The sequence below is a fragment of the Pimephales promelas genome, chromosome 4 (assembly GCF_988280905.1).
Source record: "Pimephales promelas chromosome 4, fPimPro1.hap1.1, whole genome shotgun sequence".
In the NCBI taxonomy this organism is placed as follows: domain Eukaryota; kingdom Metazoa; phylum Chordata; class Actinopteri; order Cypriniformes; family Leuciscidae; genus Pimephales; species Pimephales promelas.
This window is the reverse complement of record NC_142772.1, coordinates 7,588,434-7,607,777: the sequence shown is the minus strand read 5'-3', so window position 1 is coordinate 7,607,777 and position 19,344 is coordinate 7,588,434. Positions and strand designations below refer to the sequence as shown.

The 19,344-nt window shown below is 35.1% G+C and overlaps 1 protein-coding gene across 4 annotated transcripts in view; it reads left to right on the top strand.

Annotated features, from left to right (window-relative positions):
• The window catches only part of gtf2ird1 (GTF2I repeat domain containing 1), a 37,328-nt gene extending 18,066 nt beyond the window's left edge, over positions 1-19,262 (top strand). For 2 of the 4 annotated variants that reach the window (XM_039662221.2, XM_039662220.2), the window contains exons 8-27: positions 570-653; positions 1,828-2,011; positions 2,537-2,562; positions 5,127-5,250; positions 6,205-6,248; positions 6,368-6,448; positions 7,727-7,813; positions 9,432-9,482; positions 9,566-9,631; positions 9,788-9,971; positions 10,084-10,145; positions 12,618-12,683; positions 12,877-13,144; positions 13,261-13,289; positions 13,391-13,438; positions 14,754-14,831; positions 14,939-15,131; positions 15,224-15,261; positions 15,358-15,473; positions 18,146-19,262. In XM_039662221.2, the coding sequence (XP_039518155.2) occupies positions 570-653; positions 1,828-2,011; positions 2,537-2,562; positions 5,127-5,250; positions 6,205-6,248; positions 6,368-6,448; positions 7,727-7,813; positions 9,432-9,482; positions 9,566-9,631; positions 9,788-9,971; positions 10,084-10,145; positions 12,618-12,683; positions 12,877-13,144; positions 13,261-13,289; positions 13,391-13,438; positions 14,754-14,831; positions 14,939-15,131; positions 15,224-15,261; positions 15,358-15,473; positions 18,146-18,214 (1,898 nt within the window). In that variant the 3' untranslated portion in view covers positions 18,215-19,262. The remainder of the gene's footprint in view (positions 1-569; positions 654-1,827; positions 2,012-2,536; positions 2,563-5,126; positions 5,251-6,204; positions 6,249-6,367; positions 6,449-7,726; positions 7,814-9,431; positions 9,483-9,565; positions 9,632-9,787; positions 9,972-10,083; positions 10,146-12,617; positions 12,684-12,876; positions 13,145-13,260; positions 13,290-13,390; positions 13,439-14,753; positions 14,832-14,938; positions 15,132-15,223; positions 15,262-15,357; positions 15,474-18,145) is intronic. The other 2 variants (XM_039662223.2, XM_039662224.2) reach the window with 2 other exon arrangements.
• Positions 19,263-19,344: the final 82 nt, after the last annotated feature.

The window sequence follows — 19,344 nt, the reverse complement described above, 5'->3', positions numbered from 1 at the left end:
ATAGAGGGTATATACGGTGTGTTAGCAAATTAGTCTTTTTTTTTAAGCTTGACATATTGACATGCTTACTTATAAACTGTTTTTTAGTTTTTAAAAAAAAAAGCAGCATGACGATTCTTCAGAAAATAACAGCATATGGGTTTGGAGTGATTCAGTGATTAAACAACAGCAGAATTCCCTCCTGTAAGAAAACACAGTGAATGTATAATTTACACTCCCTGTAAATAAATCAATCGTATCTAACGATCCACAAAGTATTCTTTTATATATCGGTGGCATTTGTTTAGATATGGCTCCCGGCGAATGAGACATAAAGAGGGCTGGTTTTGGCAGAGTGAGCATTAGTAATGGGAGTTTGGCCAGGTCACCTGGGCTACCGAAGTCTGTTCCTCTCTAAAGATCAGCGTGAAATCTTCAGTCACTGCAGAGTGTCAGGACCTGCCTTAATTGTCTCCTATATCAAAACGAACAGAGGGAAACCTCAATGCACCCAAAAACATTTCAGAAAATGTCAACAGTTAGGAAAAGATTGTTACATGATAGAGTTTTGTTTTGTATTACATGCACAGAAAAATGGGACTCGTTCATCAGGGAGACTGAGGATATCAACACCCTTCGAGAATGTGTTCAGATCCTCTTCAACAGCAGATATGGTGAGCTCTCAGTGCACAATTCACAGCCATACCACTATACAATAATTGCAATAAATGCATATTGATTGAGAAAGTGTGTAGAGCTGATGTGTGTACTTTTTAACCCTTAAAAGTTTGAAATATGGAATAATCTTTTTTTTCTGAAATGGAACTTTTTATTGAACCTTGACTCAATCCAGTTTGCATACAAGTTTTTTTTGTTGAGTCCATATTTGATGCATCAGATTTTTATGGCTCTTATAGTATGATATAGGATAATTTGGAGCTCATAATTGAGGAGGAAAAATTACCTACATTTTATGAGCAAGAATATACTATTTGGTGCAGCTGTTTATATTTATATGACCAAAATATAAGATGAAAATCGAATAGCTTGTTTAAATATAAATCATTGATATCTTTATAATAGTATAGCAGGCTAGTAATGCACAAATATCAGTTACACATACAAATATCAATAATATACAATTATTATTATAATTTTATGATAAAAAAAAAAAAAACTCTATAGTTCATTGTGGGGGCAAATCATATAATGCAATGCAATTCCTCAAAAGTCTGATGTATCATATTTGATACTCATTTTACCTTGTATGTATGGATAATCAAGTAAACCTAAGTTCCTTTAGTCAGCAAGTTTTCCAGTGTTCATATTGAAAAATTACTAGTATAACATGTCTTACATTTTACTTTGTAACAAACAGTAGAGATTTCACAGCAAAATGACGTGAACCACAACCTGAAGAGAGACGAGTGACGATATGAACTGTCAATCAGATGACAGAAGACATGTAGTAGATTTTGTACAACAGGTTTTTCAGCAAAGTTTTGATCGCGTTGATAGTTTATAGGCCTTAGAAATCAAAGATGATACTGCATCCTTATAGGGTTCTTATATTCTCTCTTATCACAGCTTAATATGCAGAGAACCATTAGTAGCTTGATTAGTAGCTTAGTCTCTGTGGTGCTATATAAAAAAACAGCCAGCAAAGCAAAATTGGCTCAACCAATGGTGTGCGTTTAGGGTGGGATCACCTTTTTGGCTGACCAATGGCAGTTGGGCGATTGTTTAAAAATGGTTTTAAAAACAATTTTTCAGTTCTGTTTTGGAACACCGGCAGCGCAGACATTACATGCCTCAGCTTTAACTCATCACATAATTAATTCATTTTAGCTGAGGCATTAGGCCTGGATCACATGGTTCCTGTGCCGTACCGGAAAATCGCCTGTGATCCTGAGGCGGTGGAGATCATTGGAATTCCAGACAAGATTCCCTTCAAGAGACCATGCACTTACGGTGTGCCTAAACTCAAACGGATCCTGGAGGAAAGGCATGCTGTCCGCTTCGTTGTCAGAAGGTTCGAGACTCCATCTGAGCATACCTTTATTTTGAGAACTAATCTTGACCTAAGGAGATTTCCTTACGTGACATAGCTGCTCAATTAAGTACATCACCAACATAGTTAAACTGCTACAGCGGCAGTGTGATTTGTAGCTCGTCCAATTTCAACTTGTGATGGCGGTGTCAGAGATTGAATTACTGATAACCTTTCATTTTTGGTCTTGTAATTAACTGTGGGGCTCATTGAAAATGAATCCAGATATTGATACTGGATATACTAAGTTTTTAATTGGCTTCATCTGAAAAAAAGAGAAAGTCTAGCCGTCTTTGCCATCTGGCTGAGCAGCACTAGGCATCCAAAGTGGAGCGTCATGCTGGTTGTAACCACTGCCATACATGAGCCAGCGTGGAGCCGCTGATTTGGCATAATGAGGAAATCTCCTGCTGTTCGGCACCAGACATACGTAGACAGCATTTCAGATTTTTAATATGTTTAAGCTGGCCTTACAGGAACTAACAATTTTCTTTTTTCTTTTCTTAGAATGTTTGATGAGCGGATCTTTACTGGTAGGTATTTCCTGAACCAGAATCCATCTGACTTATTACATTGTGATAGCATTGTTATAACATAACTTGGTTGCACTTTAAGGTGATGTTGTTACACTGTAATTATACATTTAAAGCTGCAGTCCATAACTTTTTGGGGGGTTAAAAACTATCCAAAATACATATTTGAGCAAGTACATAACCAGCCAGTGTTCAAAACTCTCTGCTTGCCTTAGCTCGATTCAAAGCGGTAAGCTTGTAATAATGTATTTAATTCCAGTGGTACTGGTGGATTTCCGTGGGAGATTGGAGCATGTGTTTGCGTCATTACGTCACATCTGTACGCATAAAGAAGAGTCTCGGCTAGTATATTGAGTCATTACGCCACATCTGTACACATAAAGAAAAGTCTCGGCTAGTATAAGCTATATTGAGTCATTACGCCACATCTGTACACATAAAGAAGAGTCTCGGCTAGTATAAGCTATATTGAGTCATTACGTCACATCTGTACACATAAAGAAGAGTCTCGGCTAGTATAAGCTATATTGAGTCATTACGCCACATCTGTACACATAAAGAAAAGTCTCGGCTAGTATAAGCTATATTGAGTCATTACGCCACATCTGTACACATAAAGAAGAGTCTCGGCTAGTATAAGATATATTGAGTCATTACGCCACATCTGTACATAAAGATAAGTCTCGGTTAGAATAAGCTACAGTATATTGAGTCATTACGTCACATCTGTACACATAAAGAAGAGTCTCGGCTAGTATAAGCTATATTCAGTCATTATGTCACATCTGTACACAAAGAAGAGTCTCGGCTAGTATAAGCTATATTGAGTCATTACGTCACATCTGTACACATAAAGAAGAGTCTCGGCTAGTATAAGCTATATTCAGTCATTATGTCACATCTGTACACAAAGAAGAGTCTCGGCTAGTATAAGCTATATTGAGTCATTACGTCATATCTGTACACAAAGAAGGAGTCTCGGCTAGTATAAGATATACAGTGGTGTGAATAAGTTTTGGCACCCATGCTAAAGTTGCCTAAAAAGAGGAATAAAAAAAAACATCTTTTGGATATTGATCTTAATGCCTTAATTAGAAAAATGAGGAAAACTCCAACCTTTAAGGACACAAATTTTCTTTGTGAATGAATAATGTATCATAAATAAATAAATGTGTTTCCTTAAAATACAGGGTGCATAAGTCAGGGCACCCCTATGTTAAATTCCCATAGAGTCAGACAGATTTTTATTTTTAAAAGCCAGTTATTTCATGGATCCAGGATAATTGGCCTTTGGAATTGAAATATCCCCACATCATCACACACCTTCCACCACACCTAGAGATTGGCATGGTTTTACTTCAGTTAGCCTAATAGCTGGTTTGATTTGCATTGAAAGATGATCTTATGGAAAGTACCCCATGCCAATCTCTAGGTGTGGTGGAAGGTGTGTGATGATGTGGGGATATTTTAATTCCAAAGGCCAAGGGAACTTTATCAGGATGCATATTATCCTGGATCCATGAAAGAACTGGTTTTTAAAAATAAAAATCTGCCTGACTCTATGGGAATTTAACAGAAGCTAGTATAAGCTATATTGTGTGTGAGGATCCTGGAGGTGGAGATTTATAATTAAACTTATCAGTTTGATTGCGGATCCAGAAAGGTTCAAACAACCGTTGTAAAATGCAAGAGATTTCATTCAGACTTTGGGGCGGCTACAGAAAAAAAGAGACTGCAACCGGACCCATGCGAAAACAAGGATGCATATCGAAAGGACATTACATGTAGTCACGCAATGCTCACGTTGTTGACATTAAAATTTTGAGAACAAAGTATAATTTGCTCCATTTTGCGTCATATGATAACTTATAAGCGATTGTTGGATGTTGGATGAAAAGGTGGATGTTTCATACTAGTTCAGATGACATTTTCCAGTGAAAATTCTTATGTTGTTCATACTTCCAAAAAGAAAAATAATCTGTGATTTGAATGACTGTATCGACACCGGCGCGGTGACAGACACACACACTCTCCTCAAACATTGTGTTCATCCACGCTGTGTCGTGTCAAAGTACAACGTAAAGTTGATAATTCCCTGAATGACTGCAAGTGCAGATTTTGAACAGAGATGGCGACAAAGAGGGAAAAACTGCGGACTGCAGCTTTAAGTACCGAGTTATATTAAGTAACTACATGTACTTACTAAAGGGTTAGGATTAGGGTTTGATTTGGTTTAGGGTTAGTTTCATGTAATTATGCATAATTTGTAGTTATTACTTTTGTAACTACATAACAATGTGTAACAATGACACTGTAAAATAAAGTGTTACCATATAACTTTGGAACCTTTCTGAACTGTTTCTCTTACAGTTCAGAAAGGGTACAAAGTTATGGGTAACACTTTGAGTATGGGTAGCACATGCTGAGTTGTTGTTATCTTAAGGAGCTATTTTTTACCCTATCTCTACCCCAAAAGTGATAATCAAGTTGAAAAAATGGCAAGTTTTTTATGTAATATACAGTATGTGTATGTTAAACTTGTCTTTTCACATTTTGTTTGTAAGCTGCAGGAAAAGTAGCTAAGGAGGAGGGCAAACAGGATGGTGTCGGCCTCGAGGACGGTTTCCCAGATGGCCTCAGGATGCCAAGCTCTTACCTAGAGCTGGTCAGCAATACTCACAGTAGCAGGTATCAATTTACCTTGCTCTGTCACCACAGAAGAACAGTATTGCTATGTTCTTAGATAGTTTGCATTTGTATTTTCCTGTAATGATACACTGACAGAACGTTTTGACTAAAAATATGAACCAAAACTACTGAAACAGATCTGGTAACTTTGACATTGATAAAAATACCCCAAAAATGTTACAGTAAATTAAATATATTGAACGAATAAATGAATTAATTTAAAGTTATTCATACATTTTCCCTATTAAAACAAAGCAACCGTATTTGCATACATTTTCCTTATAAGCAATAACTGTCATGGATATTGGTTTATTAATAAAAAGCGCTTTTCGGACACATTGCAATCATGTACGTCTTCCCATGCACACAGACAGTGAGAGAGGTTAGGCTGTGCTTATATTATAAAGAAAAAAAATGAGTTAGTGTTAATGAGTAAAGGCCTGTTTATACCTAGAATAATGACTCTAATAACGTTAGCATACATTAGCATCAACACCAATGAACAATATCGTTCTGTTTATTATAAGCATGATAAACAGTTTTATCATCTGCTGCTTTAAATGCTCTGGCACTTAGAAGGAGGATGGATTCTGATTGGCTGACAATGTTTTATCGTTCATCAGCCTGGGGAAATAAAACCTTTGTGGAAGTGATTCCACTGATATCATTTCTCTGTGCTGTTTTTGTTATAGTGTTGGTGTAGACTTTGCTATTCTTTTACATTTATCGTTCTTGCATGAGTGGGCCTTAATTCTTGGTTTTCTGCAGATATTTATTTAATTTTAAAAAATGTATAGGCTAAAAGGTCTTCAAAAACTAGTGTGTCAAAAGTTCTGCTTTAGGCCAAGAAATTTAATTTGGGGGCATCATTGTTTTCCCCTGTTATTAAGAAGAAAGTAGAAAAGACACTAATAAGGATGAAAATCTTGTTATTTATTTATTTTTTTCTCTCAGATCGACAAGCTCCTGTGTCAGTCCTTTGGCTGAGTGTGAAGCAGGTAGATCTTCTGCTCATTGTTTTAATACAACTTTTTTGGCTTCTGCACTGTAGTTTTATGAATCTGTAATTTATTATATCTGTAAAATTCAAAATAATTCATTAGGATTTATTTTCCAGGGCCATCTGGAGACCTGATGCCTTTGAAAAAGATCAAAACAGAACCCCCAGATGGTGAAATTATCCAGGTGACAGTGCCAGGTATGGGCTCCCAGTCCCACAGAAGGCTCACACTGAGTTTTTTTTTTATATTTCGGCCTTGGCACCTCAAGTTTTTTTCTCTCTTTTTGGCGTTTGTCAGTTGACAACAAGCATCTGTGCAGAAATTTAAATAAAGTTTTGAGTTGAACGCATGAAATCCCGCTAGGTCTACTGGATATGAATGCATTAGCATATTCCACTTACTCACAGAGAGGAAGTTTGTCTTTGATGGTTGCCTTCTGATTTAAAAATATTTGCTCTCATTTTCCACCCTGCTGTGCAGTGATCTGAGCATTTGAGGACAGACAGGGCATTTTGCATTACATGGCACATTTATTGGCTAAACACTGAAGGAACATCATATATAAACTGAAAATTTGAGCTCAAGTGCTACATTAACAGTGTTGAAAAACATCATTCTGGCTAAATATAATATGTTCTCCATCTCTGAAACCACTCTGAATCGAATTCCAAACACGTGTCAATCAAACCCAATCAATCCTTGATATATAAAATCAATTCCAGACTGTTTTTTCTGTTTTTTAGTGTATCCTATTTCACTTGGAAATATGTCGTATTATGGAACGATTGTGAATGCTGCATAATGTTGAATGTAAAAACATCCTGAAATCAAATTGGGACCTATTTACTTTCTTAATGAATGTCGCTGGTTTATACAAAATATACCATTCAAAAATATGTTGTTTTTTTTAAAAGAAATGTGTATTTTTTTTTTTATAGCAAGGATGCACTAAAATTGATCAAACGTGACAGCAAAATGTATTGTGTTTAATTAAAAAATGAATCATGGTTTCCACAAAAATATTAATCAGCACAACTGATTTCAACATTGATAATAATAATAAGAAATGCTTTTTTTTAGCACCCAATCAGCATATTAGAATTTAATGTTACGCTGAAGAAAATGCTGAAAATTCAGCATTGCCATCTCAGAAATTAAATAATTTAAAAATAAATTAAAATAAAAAATTGTTGTTCAAAATTGTAATATTATTAAAAATGTATATTACGGTATTTTTGACCAAATAAACGTAGTGTTGGTGAGCATATTTTTCTTTTTCACTTGCCTCATAGTACACAAGTTATCAATGTTTTCTAAAAAAAAAATTAACCAATTTTATCACCCTAACTTTTTCTACTTTTTACAGTTCAAATTCAAGTGAACAAATCATATTATCTAAATTGAATGCATTTTGAGTGGCATTTTATTTTTAAATTTACATCCATATCCGCCTTTCTCTCATCCTCTACTCTCAGAGTCCAGTGCTTCTACAGAGGAGCCAAGTGAGCCTCAGGCGGAGCGGGTGACCCCTGACCTCTGTCATCCCAAGGAGCCTGAAGCCGGTAACAGCATACTAGCCTTCTTACCTTAAATCTGAATGTAGTTCCATTTCCATCTTTTTTCTCTTGCCTCCAGTGGTACATTGATAATCCCAAACATATGACATATCAAAGCCTCTCCAATCTCTCATCCAGTTACAAATCCCTCCATCCCTTCTATACCTGCCCTCCTACAAGCTTTAATGCCCGTCTCATAATCTTTATATGCACATGTACATGTCAGTCCAACTAACCGTCAAGTCCATTCTTGTAAGAGCTTATGCTTAACACAGAGATATTAAATGCTGATTTAGCCACTGCGTTGTGTGGAGAAACCATGTCCGAATCTCTCAAAAGGAATTGTACATGAGTACGAACCTCTGTGAAGATCGAAACAGGATAGCGGCAGTTAATGTACAAAAAAACAACAACATTTTTACCAGTGATAATAACATAGGTTGAAATATGGTAAGACAAGAGTTTTACATTTCTTATTTTAACACCAAACCCAAAACCCCCAGACTTAACCCAAACAGTTGTCCCAGCCCTAGTCAGATCCGATGTGAAACCTGTTCCCCATGCTGTGCTAGTTCTCCCACTACAGTAAACCCACATCCAATAGAACTCCCGAAATAGACTCCCAGTGTTAGTGCCCCTAATATATAGAAATATACTGTGAGTTGATATGAACGCTTAACCACTGTCATGTGTATTAACAGGTTTCATTGGTTATGGAAAATTAGGGAATTTTAAAGTCTTTTGCCTGGCCTAGAAAAAAAAAACTCCTTATGTTGTAGAATATGATGTCACTTATAGCTCTTTTGTAGATTAAAACTTGCATTTGATTTGGATCTTTTCAGTGCTATTTTATTATTTTTATACTAATATTCTATTTATGTCTTTTAGTTTTCGTTCTAATATTCTTTCAAGTTTTAATAATTTTGTTGTCTGCTTTTGCCATTTTTTATTTTTTTATATAGTATAATTCTATTAAGCTTTATCAGTTTAGTTTATTTAAGTTTTTCTGTTTAGTTTAATCTAATATTTATATTTCATTTAAATTAAATGAATAAAAAAAGATTTTAAATTTTTAGTTAACAATAGAAATGCTAGTTCTTTTCTATGAATCGGATCACAAATTGGTCTGAATGATTAATTAGCGAATCAGTCTGAATCTAAATTATTATTATTTTTTTTACTATGGAAAAGTCATGGAAATTTATTGACACAAAGTGTGCTTCATACAAAATGTATTTAATATTTAATGTTTTATATATAATGATATAAATAGAATTACATTTTATTTTTTTAATATATTTAAAGATTTTCAAACAATAATTAATTCGCAAATTACCATTAAAAAAAATAAATAATTTGCACACGAGTCAGGTGTAGAAACCTGGTGTTGTTGAAGCGTACATATTGACTCACAGATTAAGTATTTTGACTCATAATTAATAACACTGGATTTATTATGTTGAAGTTTGCATTACACAAATGGTCACTGGAGTAAACCAAAGGTGAGTTGAATCATCAAAACATCTCCAGCAAAGAAGAATGTGTTTTTGATAAAATCATACACAGAGGAATACTTCCCATGTGCTACGCTGATGGTAATATCATTCTGTTTATATCTCTGCAGAAGATTTAACGCCGAAGTCTACACCACAAGGGCTCAAGAGAGCTGTTGAAGGTAAAACTCCATTTTGAACAATCACTCAGGTTTGTCTTCAGATATTATGGGCTGTTGGTGTGATTGTCCTCCGTTTTCCCCAGAAGACATCGGAGAGATGATCCTTCAGCTGCGAAAGCAAGTCGAGAGCCTTTTCAGCTCCAAGTACAGTGAGTCATGGACTTACTCACCGTATCATTTACAATCAACTGTGGCGGCAGCCTGCAAATCTGCCAGTTACAGATTCCTCTGGCTTAAAATATACACCAATAATAGATTGCAGAATTCATAATAGTTTGTCAAATCATCTATCTGTCTCATTGTAGGTGAGACTCTCGGTCTGCCTGAACCGGCTAAAGTGCCATACTCCAAGTTCCAGATGTACCCGGATGACCTGTATGTCACTGGGCTGCCAGAAGGGATGACTTTTCGAAGGCCGAACTGTTTTGGGGCAGCAAAACTCCGAAAGATTCTTGCTGCCAGTAGTCAGATTACATTTGTTATAAAGAGGTATAGTCATTCAGAACACATTCAAATTACACATTAAAAAAGACACAAAACACTACGCTACGATGTTTCAGAAAGCTGCTTGACAATGTGCCTTTTTTTATGTGTTTGTCAGGCCAGAATTGTTGACAGAACAAGTAAAAAATGAAGGTGCCTCTAAGACGACCTCTGATTCAGGTAAACTAACATTTTTTTTTACTATATATATATATATGAAGAGTTCAGATGCAAAAGCCTCTAAATGCCATTTGAAATTTTCTTCTTGAATGATGATTTTTATCAAACTTGCATATTTAAGTTCAGTGATCTCACTTAAATGGCAATGAAGATTACCTATTAATTGTTATTTAAGTGAAATTACTGAACTTAAATATACAAGTTTGATAAAAATCATCATTCAAGAAGAAAATTTCAAATGGCATTTAGAGGCTTTTGCATCTGAACTCTTCATATATATATATATATACGTACATATATAATTATTATTTTTATTTTTATTTTTTTATTTTTTATTTATATATAAAAAAAACAGAAGTGGTGTATTCCACAGACGAGAATCCATGAATATTTTAACAATTTAAAAATCAAAACATAGAATAGTGCTATTGTGAATCACAAAGGCTGCCATTCAATTCAATATATATGCGCTGCGTGTTACCGGGTGAAGCGCGGCTCCTTATTTAGAAGGCTCTGCAGGTTACGAGTTTCTTCTATACGCCTTATTCACGGCAGCGCCATCTTTGATTTTTAATGAGAATGAAAGCGAGGCTGTGAGGGATAGACTTGCATCTCTTCAATGGGCTGTACTGTTATTTAATGTGTTTTCGGATTGTTCTGCTCATGAAACACTGGAAAAATATCTTTCAAAGAAATGTCAGTTTACAAAAAACTCCCGACAATGTAAGCTTTGGAAAATTATAAGTAATCTAGCCGCTTTATTCAGCTTTTTAGAGCGGATGCCATTGGAAACACAGTAAGTCTATCCCTCACAGCCTCACTTTCATACCTGTCATGGCGTTGCTCTGAATAAGGTCTATTCTCAGTAAATGCTGCTCCACACAAACTCTTTGTTTTGGCTTTGTTTCATGCAAAGTGTTGGACTGTTATCATTTACATGCGTGGAGCGCGACTCAGCAGCTCAGTTAACACACTCCATCTATGAATATGTTTGGGTTGCTTATAATGTTGATCTGGGAATGAATTGTGCGTCATTTCACCAGATTTGTAACATTTATAAATCTACGCCAACACAGGAGAATACATCAATATGTTTCTAAAAATTTGAACTGTTGTTCATCGCGATTTCAAAATTAAAGGAGTAGTTCACTTTTTTAATAAAACTTTTGCTGATAATTTACTCACCCCCATGTCATCCAAGATGTCCATGTCTTTCTTTCTTCAGTCGAAAAGAAATGAAGGTTTTTGATGAAAACATTCCAGGATTTTTCTCCATATAATGGACTTCAATGGGAACCAAACGGTTCAAGGTCCAAAAGACAGTTTCAGTGCAAACTGTTTAAAGGGCTTTAAACGATTTCATACGATGAATAAGGGTCTTATCAAGCGAAATGATCGCTCATTTAAAAAAAAAAAGTTTTATAAGCTCAAATGGTCGCCTTGCTCTGTTCTTTGATGCGCATTTGTGACTCTTGTATTTGAACTCGTTCATCAAAATAAACTAATCTTTTCCAGAGTCTATTCGTTCATTTCGTTCGTTGAATGAACCAAATGACACGAAAAAAGATTTGTTAATTTTGATAAACGAGTTCGAACAGGAAAATCACGAACGCGCATCACAGAACAGAGCAAGGCGACCATTTGAGCTTATAACTTTTTAAATGAGCGATCGTTTCGCTTGATAAGACCCTTAGTCATCATCTGAAATCATTTAAAGCCCTTTGAACAGTTTGCATTGAAACTTTCTTTTGGACCTTGAACCGTTTGGTTCCCACTGAAGTCCATCATATTTAGAAAAATTCTGGAATGTTTTCATCAAAAACCTTAATTTTTTTTCGACTGAAGAAAGAATGACATGGACATCTTGGATGACATGGGGGTGAGTAAATTATCAGCCCAGTTTGCATTTTTTGATATCCACATGTTCTTTTTTAATAAATGACCATGGCTGTAGCATTTTTATCGCAAATAATTGGCCAAATATTAAAGATTAAATGTAAATTTTGGTTAAATGTTTTTTAATTGATAATAACGGCAATATTAAACAAGGATTTGAACTGCTGTAAAGGAACTTCCACACCAGGCCGTTGGCGCCCTCTGTAGGCATGTGTTATAATATATAATGGACTTACTGTAAGTTGATCATGTTTATATTATGTAATTACTGTATTTTAACAGTATTGTTTAATACAATCATATAATTATTGCCTCGTTGTTATTATGTATTTTAAGTCATTTTAATGGCTATTTTTCACTTTGGTCTATTTTTAGTTCCACAAAAAAACTGATTACTCGATTAATCGTCAAAATAATCGTTAGTGATAGTCCTAATTTTATTTTATTTTACAGACCAATTGTCCTATATATGGTCATTTTGATTAGTTAGAACTATTCATTTGGTGTGTATTCCTTGTTTTATCCAAAATATCACTTACTAATCTACTATAATGCTCCTTTTGATGAAATTTTCAGCAGAAACCGACTCTAAAGACCAATCAGATGACCCAGGACCTGCCTCCAAAAGACCGGGATTCTCAGGTATCACCGTGATTAAGTTATCAGGTGTTGTACATAGTAAGTTTGAGACTTAATTGCATCCGGACTGAATGAAAAGATTCAGTTTATCCTTGTGCCACGTGTCTGTCTTTTGGATCCCAGTTCATGTTTAAAACGTCATTCCCAATATGCTATCACTAAACCGTTGGCTTTTCTACCATTGTTCTGCCCTCAGACAGTTTAGAGGCCAAGCTCTCCCGTATCGACTTGGCCAACACACTGCGAGAGCAGGTCCAAGACCTGTTCAACAGGAAATACGGCGAGGCACTGGGCATTAAGTATCCTGTGCAAGTGCCTTACAAGAGGATCAAGAGTAACCCTGGCTCAGTGATTATCGAGGGCTTGCCCCCTGGCATCCCCTTCAGAAAACCCTGTACCTTCGGCTCACAGAATCTAGAGAGGATATTAGCGGTGGCTGACAAGATCTCTTTCAGCATTACACGGTGAAGCACTGCGCCAAGTTTTTGAAAAGCTTTCAAACTAAAAAAGTGAACATGGATTCATTTGTGCAATATGTTGGGTTTGTTTAAGAATTACAAAGTCTTTTCTATCTTTTCAGGCCTTTCCAAGGGCTTATTCCCAAGCCAGGTAAGCAGTCGAAATTTAATAGCACATCTTTATTTAAAAGTGTCTATATTTTTGCTGAATTACTCATGGAAATTACAATCAAATCATTTTTATTTTGCCAGCACCACGAAGAATAACCATATTAAAGAAAGGTTACACCCCAATAAGCGGTGAGAATACAGAATCATTTACTATGTGCTATGTGTTGTAGTTATTTATTGCACTTCAGGTCTACTCTGGACGTCCAGAGCGTTGTGGTGCAACAAAACTAGATCTAGAACTGTCAGTTGATGTCCCATTTCTATTTTTGTTGGGCTGCTCAGCTATCACAATCATTCAGCTTTTATATATACAGTGTATATATATATATATTAGGGCTGTCAAACGATTAATCGTGATTAATCGCATCCAAAATAAATGTTATTTATGTTTGTCTTTAAATATATAAATATCTAATAAATATATGTTTGTGTTTACATAATATATGTGGGTGCACGGTGTATAATTATTTTATATATATAAATACACACACATGCATGTATATTTAAGAAAAATATTATTTATATATAAAATATTGATATTTATATATAATAGAAATTATATATAAGTATATACATGAAAATATTTCTTCAATATATACAAGCATGTGTGTGTATTTATGTATATAAAATAATTATACACAGTGCACCCACATAAATAATGTAAACACAAACTTTTATTTTGGATGCGATTAATCATTTGACAGCACTAATATATTTATATATATAAATATATTAAATATAAATAATTATTTACAATATATATATACTGTATATATATATATATATATATATATATATATATATATATTTACTTGATTTTACTTGCAAATTTACTACTGCACTTGCAAATATATTACCATACAAACATATTTTTTTAATGCTTTTGAAAAAATCTCTTATGCACACCAAAGTTGCATGTATTTGATAAATATAGTTAAACAGTACTATTGTGAAATATTATTAGAATTTTAAATAATTGTTTTCTATTTTAATATACATTTAAAAAAAAGTAATTTATTCCTGTGATTCAAAGTTCAATTTTCAGCATCATTACTCCAGTCTTCAGTGTCACATGATCCTTCAGAAATCATTCTAATATGCTGATTTGCTGCTCAAGAAACATTTTTTGTTATTATCAATGTTTCTTTTTTGTTTTTTGAATCTGTAATAATTTTTTTTCCCCAGGATTCTTTGATAAATATAAAGTTAAAAAATAACAGCAACCTTTTCACTTTTGCATAATAAAAATGTTTCTTAAATATATATATATTTATTTTTAAATTATAAAATAACCCATATCCAAGGTATTTCCTTTGAAAAAATAAAAGTCTTGCCTCAAGCTTGAATCTGATTGTCTGTCAATCATAACAGGTTATTTTAATGTTAAATCTGTCAGTGAACTTATATTAAAAATCCTTACACTTCTTGTATCACTGTCCAACAGAAGAAGATGAGGTCAACCGAATGGGAGAGAAAGTGATATTAAGGGAACAAGTCAAAGAGCTCTTCAATAAGAAATATGGTACGTTGATCATTAAAAACTGATTTATTCTTTTGTGCAAATGTGTTTTTGTCCTTTTGAAAATATTCCAGTGCTTCATATGTGAATGTGTTGTCTGTTGTGTTCAGGTGAAGCTTTAGATTTAGATCGCTCAGTCATTGTTCCGTACAAGTTAATCCGTGCCAATCCAGGCTCGCTGGAGGTGTGTGGACTTCCGGATGATATCCCTTTCAGGAATCCCAATACTTATGACATAGTTCGGTTGGAAAAAATCCTGCAGGTCCAAGATGAAATTACTTTCAATATCAAAACCCCCCTACAGTAAGTGCTTGCCGGATGTGATTATAGTGATTATGTTGGATGAAGAATGCTTGCAGGTGTTGTTTGACCTGATTGATATTGTCTTTGTTTAGGCCTTTCACAGAGTTGTGTACTCAAACTTGTAATAAAGGTAAGAGCCTTTATTTGTTATTAAACATTTTATGTACTTTTGAAAAAAAATTTAATGTCTAGAAATGTGTGCAAATGCTTACATTTTCTTTTGCAGAAGGTAAAGAAGTGTCTACGAATCGACGCAAACGTAAACGAGTACTTGACAACAGTCAAGCATCCATGGCCACTAGAACAGACTCGGCACTATCAACCAATCAGATCCCTGTCATGGTATGCAAACACATTACAGGAGCGCTTTTCCATTTACACTTTTTAAAAATACTTTGTCATCATAAAAGGCATTTTAAACCCAGGTTACTTTCAGAATGCAACATTTTGTTGAACAGGATATTCAATGAGGAAGAAATGTAGGGTGGGACTCGATTTTATCAGACAGGAAGTAATTGTATTTTGGAAAGTGGGTGTTATGGACAGAATGGAGCCAGACTAAATAGTAATTTCTGTAGTTTAACATTATACTACTGTATAAAAGTTTGGTGTCGGGTAGATTCAAAATTGACAAAAAGTATTTAGTCAGCCTCTGATTGTGCAAGTTCTCCTACTTAGTATAATGAGAGAGGTCTGTAATTTTCATCAAAGTAACACTTCAACTATGAGAGACAAAATGAGGAAAAAAAAATCCTGGAAATCACGTTGTAGGATTTTTAAAGAATTTATTTGTAAATTATGGTCAAAAATAAGGATTTGGTCACCCACAAACCAGCAAGATTTCTGGCTCTCACAGACCTGTAACTTCTTCTTTAAGAAGCTCTTCTGTCCTCCACTCGTTACCTGTATTATTGGCACCTGTTTGAATCAGTTATCTGTCCAAAACACACCTGTCCACAGCCTCATACAGTCACACTCCAAACTCAACCATGGCCATGACCAAAGAGCCGTCGAAGGACAACAGGAAGAAAATTGTAGCCCTGCACCAGGCTGGGAAGATTGAATCTACAATAGGCAAGCAGCTTGGTGTGAAAAATCAACTGTGGGAGCAATTGTAAGAAAATGGAAGACATACAAGACCACTGATAATCTCCCTCGATCTGGGGTCAAACTGATCATAAGAATGGTAAGCAAAAACCCCAGAACTACACGGAGCGACCTGATGAATGACCTGCAGAGAGCTGGGACCAAAAAAAACAAACAAAGCCTACCATAAGTAACACACTACACCGAGAGGGACTCTAATCCTGCAGTGCCAGACATGTCCCCCTTGTCCCCCTTGCTTAAGCCAGTACATGTCTAGGCCTGTCTGAAGTTTGCCAGAGAGCATGTGGATGATCCAGAACAGGATTGGGAGAATATCATGTAGTGAGATGAAACCAAAATAGAACTTTTTGTAAAAACTCAACTTGTCGTGTTTGGAGGAAGAAGAATGAAGAGTTGCATCCCAAGAACACCATAGCTACATGGTGTGAAGCATGGGGGAGGAAACATCATGCTTTGGGGCTGTTTTTCTGCAAAGTGGACAGGAAAACTGATCCATGTTGAGGGAAGAATGAACGGGCCATGTATCGTGAGATTTTAAGCCAAAACCTCGTTCCATCAGTGAGAGCCTTGAAGATGAAACGTGGCTGGATCTTCCAGCATGACAATCCCAAACACACCGCCCGGGCAACGAAGGAGTGTCTCCGTAAAAAGCATTTCAAGGTCCTGGAGTGGCCTAGCCAGTCTCCAGACCTCAACCCCATAGAAAATTTGTGGAGGGAGTTGAAAGTCCGTGTTGCCTAGCGACAGCCCCGAAACATCACTGCTCTAGAGGAGATCTGTATGGAGGAATGGGCCAGAATACCAGATGCAGTGTGTGCAAACCTGGAGAAGACTTACAGGAAATGTTTGACCTCTGTCATTGCCAACAAAGGTTATGTTACAAACTATTGAGTTGAACTTTTGTTATCAACCAAATACTTATTTTCCACCATAATTTATAAATAAATTCTTTAAAAATCCTACAATGTGATTTCCTGAATGTTTTTTTTTTCTCATTTTGTCTCTCATAGCTGAAGTGTACCTATGATGAAAATTACAGACCGCTCTTATTATTCTAAGTAGGAGAACTTGCACAATCAGTGGCTGACTGAATACTTTTTGGCCCCAATACACATGCACAAATGTAAAAATTCTAATAATTCTGAAAAAAATCATGGTTTCCACTAAAAATATTAAGCAGCACAACTTTTTTAAACATTTATAATATTAAGAAATATTTCTTGAGCAGCAAATCCGCATATTAGAATGATTTCTAAAAGAAAAAACCTGACTGCTGATAATTCAGCTTTGCAATCACAGGAATAAATTGCATTTTTAAAATATAAAACCGTTATTTTAAATTATAATACTATTTCACAATAATACTGTTTTTACTGTATTTTTGATCACATAAATGCAGTTTATATATATATATATATTAAAAGAGAAAAAGTTATTTTAAATTGTAACAATATTTCACAATATTACTGTTGGATCTGAATGGTAGTGTCAACAATTCCCTGTGCATCCTAGATGAACTGAAAAGTCATTTAAGAAATAGTTTAAAAAAAAATAATTAAAGGCTGTTAAAACAAACACATGAATTTTTCTTAAAGGGAAAAAAATGTTTACCCAAAAATTGTGTCATCATTCACTCACCCTTAGTTGTTGTAAACCTGAGTTTATTTCTTCTGTTGAACACAAAAGAGTATATTTTGGACTTCTAACTTTCATAGTATTTATTATATGTGTACATTTAGAACAACTATGGGTGAGTGGATGATGACAGAATTAAAATTTTTGGGTGAACTATCCCTTTAAGACCATAAATTGGGTCAATTGTATTATTAAACTTTCATGTCAACCTTCAAAAATTGCTACTTTCGCTATTAAAATGCCCTCCTCCTTTTTCTTTTCTTTTTTTCCAGCAATGGCCCATGTACATGGTGGACTATAGCGGAGTGAATGTTCAAGTTCCTGGCAAAGTCAAATACTAAATAACTTTCTGATGCCGTACGGAAGACTTTCACCATTACGGGATCTTTTTAAATGTTTCTGAATGCTAAATTCAGCTTTCCCCAGAGCTGTGGCAGATCGGGCGGCTCACGCATGGAGACACCTGTGTGTTAAAGAGTGTGTACTGCTGGATGCAATGAAGTGCTAATGATGGAAAAACACAGCAGTAAATCAATCGGCCAGTGCTCTATTACTTAAGAGGAATAGTACTCATCCTCCTGCCAGTCCAAACCTCAATGCTTTTTAACTGAAAAAAGAACAACATGCAGGTTTGGAATGACATGAGGGTGACTATTCCTCTCTAAGAGGTTGTTTGTAAAAGGAGTAGCCGTTATTTGAGTATCAGATGAACTATATTGCTTTGCCACCTGGATTTGTGACAGCAGATCCTGGACACAATCATGATTAAATAACCATCTCGTAAAGAGCAGTAAGAATGAGATTTGGGATTTTTATTTTTTAGTATTATTTTTTTTTCCCAAATAATAATCACTGTTGGGATACACAGCCTTGTTTGGTGCCGAGAGCTCGTACAATATGTACTTACTGTATGACGCGTGTAGTTGTCTGGATCTCATGCCTTGCAAATGTTTGTATTATTATTTATTTATTTATTTAAATAAAAACTTGTATATGCAGGGAATGTAAACTACCACATTCAGTATAGAGCATAAAGTACTGAATAACACGACTAATGATGCTAAAAACAGCTAGCTACTGTATGTATTCAGAGAGAAACTTCTGCTTCAGGTTTCAGTACGTCAAGTTGGAGAACCCTAACATGATAGCACTAACTTATATTCAATTGAGAGACTTTTTTTTTGTATCATTTTAGCTTTGTAAGTTACTCTAGTTCGTTAAAGTAAGGCAAAGTGAGATATTTCACAGAGAAAACATCATGAATGTATTGTTTGTAAAGGAAAGAATGCTATAATGTTATCCTGTAATGACTGTCTCTGGAATCGCCAGTATGTATATGCTGTACCCTAATGCCATTTAGGCCTTTCAAATAAAATGTGTTGCCTTGCATTTGTTTATGCTTGTTTGTTTGTTTTACTTTTTTATCACGATAATGTAATGCAGTGAACACCTTTCTACGTGTGTATTAAGG